General features: G+C 55.0%; 1 protein-coding gene across 1 annotated transcript in view; it reads right to left on the bottom strand.

The window, feature by feature from the left end:
• Window positions 1-4,632: 4,632 nt before the first annotated feature.
• Window positions 4,633-6,000, bottom strand: part of IGSF21 (immunoglobin superfamily member 21) — a 239,281-nt gene continuing 237,913 nt past the window's right edge. The window contains exons 9-10 of the mRNA XM_055331438.1: window positions 5,668-5,706; window positions 4,633-4,854 (exon numbers count right to left, since the gene is read on the bottom strand). Of these exons, the coding sequence (XP_055187413.1) occupies window positions 4,781-4,854; window positions 5,668-5,706 (113 nt within the window). The 3' untranslated portion in view covers window positions 4,633-4,780. The remainder of the gene's footprint in view (window positions 4,855-5,667; window positions 5,707-6,000) is intronic.

Raw genomic sequence — 6,000 nt, 5'->3', positions numbered from 1 at the left:
AAAACTCACTCCCCCACTCTGGTCTGCGCTCCACCTCCCCGGCCGGGCTGCGGGGCCAGGCTCTCCTGCTCCATCTGGGTCCCCGTCTCCTTACTGTCTCTCTCTGCCTCCCTCTCTTTGTGTCCCTGTCCGGACTGGCCTCTCCCCCACCACTCCCCTCCCTCTGTGTGGCTCCTCCACCCCACCATCCCCTTCCCTCCATCTGTCTCTCTCTCTCTCCTCTACCTCTGCTCATCCCCATCCTCACGCTGCTTCTTCCTCTGTCCTCGTCTCTTTTAGTCCTGGCGTTGGTCTCTTTCTGGTTTGCAGGAGCCCCACCAGACTGCAGGGTTCTCTTCCAGAGTCTTCCCGCAGGGATCCCTGTCTCAGTCCCCCCCCATCCCTCACCTCCAAGACCCTCTGAGGAGCTTCCTGTCTCCCCAGGATCTCTGATCCCAGGCGCCCCAGGCAGCCTTCCCCGGGTCACAGCTCCTGTACAGGGGTGCAGCCAGGTTCGAGGGTCAGCCTGAGGCTGGCACCAACCCTGCAGGGGCAGACCCCGGGGCCCTTGGTTTTGTTTTCCCAGCTCTGTGTGCATTGGTGCATGGCATACCACCCACAGCTTTCCTGAGGTGGGGCTGTGGCTCTGAAACCCTGGGTCCCCATCTTGTGCGGCACAAGGGTTCCCTGCCCCGCATCTCCCCACGGACAAGGTGGCCGCGATCCTGGGCAGGGGTGCGGGTGGTGGAGGTGGATCTCCAGATCTGCTCCTGCTTGGCCAACAGCCCAGCCAGGGTAGATGCAGGAAGTGGGGGGATGTCTCCAGTCTGCAGAGGCACCTAGAGCCATGGAACTCCCCTCAGGGGTGCTGAGGAGCAGATGGTGACAAGGGACCCCCAGCAGAGCTGGCACAGACCCTCCTTCCCAGAAGGGGCAGTGTTGGGGTGAATGTCGGGTGACCTGAGGGACGGGGGTCAGCGGTGGGGAACACAGCTGATTACAGCTCGAGAACCGAGGCCAGAGGAGGGTGATCCTCCCACTCGGACCCACCACAGGAGACAGCAAACGACAGCTGCGGGAGCTTCCTATTGGCAAGGCCAGCTCTGAGAGCCCCAGCGGGAGGCACTGACACCCTGACCCATAGGCTGGGGTGGGGCTTGGGAGCGGCCCCCCTGAGGCCCGGCAGGGTCCTCTGCACCTGGCTGGTCGGCTGGGCACAGGGGTCAGTGGGCATCACGGGCTCAGCGACCGGGAAAGCAGTCGACCAGCCTGAGGGTCCTCTGCAAAACCTGAGCACCATGGGGATGGAGGGTCGCCTACAGATGGTGCATGGGGATCAGAACTCACTTGTGGCTGGGAAGAGCAGTGGGCAGAGATAGAGCTTCCAGGGGGTCAGGAACTCAGTGGTCAGGCTTTTTTTTTTTTTTTAAGGCAGATGCACTTTAGGGGACACAATGCAAAATTGCAGCCTCTGCTTCCTAACCCTGCAGCACTTGGTGCTTGAGAGTCAGCTCCAGTACCTGGAGGGACCTGTGGCCCAACTGTGAAGGTTGCAGAACTGACTTCAATGCCTTCTTCTTATCCTTTGAGGCCTGGCTGCAATGTCACCACCTCCGGGGAGCCTCCCCTGAACAATCTTTCACTCCTTCTCTGACCCCACTGTGCTCTCTCACACATTTATTCTGACACGGGACTTCAGCCCTTTCCTCCTCGGCCTGTCATTCCAGATGGACGGGGGGGGCTCTTTGAGGGCACGATCTGTGTCTCCCTGCCTGGCACAGGCCTGGGCCAGGGGGATGCTTAGAGTCTATCAAATGAGTGACTAGGCGAGCAGAGAAAGAAACAAAGGATCCATCTGCCCTCTCAGGCTGGGCTCTGCTCTCCTCATCCCTCCTTCCCTCCCTTCAAACCCAGGTTGAACAACCCCAGGCTCTGAGTCTGCTCAGAGCACAAAGTCCTTAAATTTAGAGCCCAAAGCGGGCAGCCAGCTGGCTTTCTTCGGGCGTGTCCCCTGCCACTTTATGCAGTTCATCCACTCGCTGCTGAGATATTAATGCACTTTAGGGGTCAGTGGAGCCCGACGACCACACTGTTAATAGGGCAAAGCAATTCCAATTTCATGCCTACATGGGCTTTCCTCTATTAAGGCAAAGAGAGGGAACAAATCTTTTTTTATTCCTTCCGGAAAACAGCATTGTGTGAGAGAGGCTTAGGTAAGATTGCTGGAGGGTGGCGGTGGGGGTCGGGTGGGGGGAGGAGTCAGGAGGTTCATGTGAGACAGAACAGAGCTTTGGGGAAGAAGGAAGTAGGATGAGGAGGCTGGTGGCACTATGTGGTTGTCACCTGCTGATCTGGCCTGGATGTTTCTATACTAATGAACATCTATTGGAGAGCCCCCAACACTCGGAAATCATCTGCTTCGGTGTTGCTAACAACCTGCAAAATGCAGGCCGGCAAAGGTTTATTGAATGAATGGATCACGTTAGACGGCAAACCTGGCCCTATGTCTGCCGCCTGCCCTGTGGTCACACACTGTGCAATGTGACTTTCAGCTCTTCTCATCAAAAAGTCCAATCTAGGGATCCCTGGGTGGCGCAGCGGTTTGGCGCCTGCTTTTGGCCCAGGGCGCGATCCTGGAGACCCGGGATCGAATCCCACGTCGGGCTCCCGGTGCATGGAGCCTGCTTCTCCCTCTGCCTGTGTCTCTGCCTCTCTCTCTCTCACTGTGTGCCTATCATAAATAAATGAAATAAAATAAAATAAAATAATTAAAAAAAAAAAAGTCCAATCTAGGGGCGCCTGGGTGGCTCGGTAGGTTAAGTGTCTAACTCTTGACTTCAGCTCAGGTTGTGATCTCAGGGTCATGGGGTCGAGCCCCGCATCAGGCTCCAGGCTCGGTGTGGAATCTGCTTGAGATTCTCAACCTCTCCCTCTGTCCCTCCCCCAACCTGTGCAAAATAAATAAATAAACAAATAAATAAATAAAATCTTTTTAAAAGACATCTAATCTATTTCTCTACCCCCTTGAAGCTGGGCTGGCCTTATGACTTGCGTTGGCCAACACAATGTACTAGAAGTGACAAGAGTGCAGGTTCCCCTGGACCACAGGAGGCCTGTACGCTTTGGCTCTCTCTCTCTTGCTCCTCTGCCTTCCGGGAGCTGGCCTGCTGGAGGATGACAGGTGATATGGGGCAGAGCGCAGGCGGCCACCAGCTGACTGCAGATGCAAAAGGGAGCCCAGCCTCAATCAGCTAACCCTGCCTCAGATCAGCTGCATAATAATCATAAATGACCGTTGCTGTTGATGATTTGGGATGTTTGTTATACAGCAGCATTGTGACATTTGATAACTGCTACAAGAGCCACACGGCAGTGTTCCTAATGAACCTGCAGCATGCATCACACTCTTTGACCCATGGCACATGCTTCGTAAGTATTTGTGGGATCAGTGAATGTACTCTTGGAAGCACTGATATAACTACTTGTCTTTCCCCGCAGTACGCAGTAAATGGTCCTGCCTCTATGCCTTTGCTGATTCTGATCCCTCCTCCACTCTCTGCCTGGCCAACCTCTCTTTTTGCTTCTGGCATCTGTTCTCTTTGGTTTCCTCTGACCTGACCCCCCCACCCCAGGAGAATGAATCTCTCCCACCTCAGTGCTCCAGAGCCCTGGGCAGGTGTTGAACACTCATCACACTGACCCACCTTGGTTAGTTGGGCAAATGTTCTTCCCTCACTGGACCATCAGCTCTTCAGGATAAGAGCACATCTTGCTCATCTCTGTAGCCTGGATGCCTAGTGCAGGGCCTGACCCACAGCAGGCCTTTGAGAGGTGCTTTTCCCTACTTCCTTCCTTCCTTCCCCCTTCCTTCCTTCCTTCCTTCCTTCCTTCCTTCCTTCCTTCCTTCCTTCCTTCCTTCCCCCTTCCTTCCTTCCTTCCTTCCTTCCTTCCTTCCTTCCTTCCTTCCTTCCTTCTTTCCTTCCTTCCTTTTCTTCTTTCCTTCCTTTCTTCTTTCCTTCCTTCACTCATTCATTCACTCACTCACAGTAGTTGTTCAGCACCCAACACCTGCCAGCTAGATCAGTTGAACTGCTTCATCCTGAACATGAACATAATCATAGAGACACCTGGGTGGCTCAGCAGCTGAGTGTCTGCTTTTAGCTCAGGGTGTTATCCCAGGGTCCAGGATCAAGTCCCACATCAGACGCCTTGCAGGGAGCCTGCTTCTCCTTCTGCCTATGTCTCTGCCTCTCTGTGTCTCTCATAAATAAATAAATAAATAAATAAATAAATAAATAAATAAATCTATCTTTAAAAAACATAATCATAAATGCATGTTGTTGCATACCAGTGATGTTTGGGTTGGTTTGTTATGCAGCATTATTGTGGCAAGAGCTGACTATTACACTTGGCCCCAAGGAGCCTTGGATTTCCTGAGAGTATCCAGCCACTTCCCTCATCTGGGCGCGCTAGGACTGGAGTGGGACGATGAGGTGCAGCTCTGCTTCTCTTCCTGGGGGAAGCCTGTCTTCCATCTCTTCCATCACCCCCCCCCCCCCCGCTGTGCTTGTCCAGACACTGGGTGCCAGGGGGTGCCAGTTGTGGCTACAGAATAAGTGAAAAATTCAGAGCCACAGACGAAGGTGGGGAAAATTGTTCTGTTTTAATTAAACTGACTGAAGAAGCCAAGACACAGACAGAAAGAGACTAAGAACATACTGGAAATCGTTTAGAAAAGAAATGAAAACCGATCGCAGAGATGTCAGTGCTGGGCAGAGCGGCGGGAGCAGGGGCTGAGCCTTCACGTCAGCTCCAGGACCACTGTTAGGGCGAGCACCAAGGTGAGCCGGACGCCAGGGGGGCCAGAAGCGGAACCTGTGCCGGGCAGCAGGGAGCAGAGTCAGGGAGTAGGGTCAGGGTCAGGGTCAAGGCCGCCGACCCTGATGGGCACGGCAGGTGCGGATCCTGGAATGGCAGAGCTTCAAAGGGCCCTTGGAAAGTCTAGATTCAGCAACAGGATGTGCTAGGTTCAATCCCAGTACTGCCGCCTGTCCCACCAAATGGTGTATGACCCTTTCCCTGTCCCAGGCCCGCTGGGCTGAGCCTGGTGGCCACTGGGACCATCCAGCGGGGACTAGGTGCAGGGGCCTCCGTTGTGAATGTGCGATGGGCTCAGTGTGAGGAGGGGAGGGCGAGTGGGCTGGGGAGCAGTGTCTGGGCCCTATGCAGTGGTGCTCAGGTTAGGGGCAGCTCAGAGAGGGTGGTATCAAAGTCTCCAGCCGAGGCACATGTCTGTGCTCCCCACTGACCTATGGAGGGGTCCAGAGCCTGGAAGGTGGGGGTCACATGTGGGGCCCATGGTCAATGCCAGACACATCCTCTTGGGGCCAGGGCACTAAGTTCTCTGAGCTAAGACAGCTAGAGTCACGGGTAGAGGTGGGGGGCAGGGAGCACACTAGGTCCCTGGAAATCCCTCTTGGCTGGCTTGGGGTGCTGAGCCCTTCCTTTATTGCCTCAGCACCCACCCCTTATGACCTCTGACCCAGACTGCTGAACTAGAAGACAATCGCCTGCCTGGACTCCAGGGAAAGGCAAGGGCACAGGCACGGGCGGCCGGGGGACCGGGGCGTCCTGATGCCTTGCACATCACACGCTCTTAGGCAAGCAGCTCTGAAAGCGAGGACTTACCATTGGAGTCCTCTGTTCCTCTTGCAATATTTGGGTTTTCTGTTGGAAAGAACAGGATGAGAATCAGATTGGGGGGAGGCATTCAGAGCTCGGTAAAGGAGCTCCCCTGTATCCAGCACCTGCTGTGTGGTGTAATGCATCTGCTTTCAGAGCAGCTGAAAGCCTCCCGGGGTGAGTCGTGTCAGCCCCATTTTACAGATGGAGAAACTGAGGGAAGTTAAGCAGCTTGCCCACAGTTGCCCAGCTGCCAAGTCATGGATCTGGGATTCGAACCCAGAGCTCCCTGGTTTCCAGTGCTTCGTGTAGGGCATCCTCTCAGGGCACATTCAGGGG

This window comes from Nyctereutes procyonoides, unplaced genomic scaffold (assembly GCF_905146905.1).
Source record: "Nyctereutes procyonoides isolate TBG_1078 unplaced genomic scaffold, NYPRO_anot_genome, whole genome shotgun sequence".
NCBI lineage: Eukaryota > Metazoa > Chordata > Mammalia > Carnivora > Canidae > Nyctereutes > Nyctereutes procyonoides.
The sequence above is the reverse complement of the archived record's forward strand: the minus strand, read 5'-3'. Positions and strand labels throughout refer to the sequence as shown.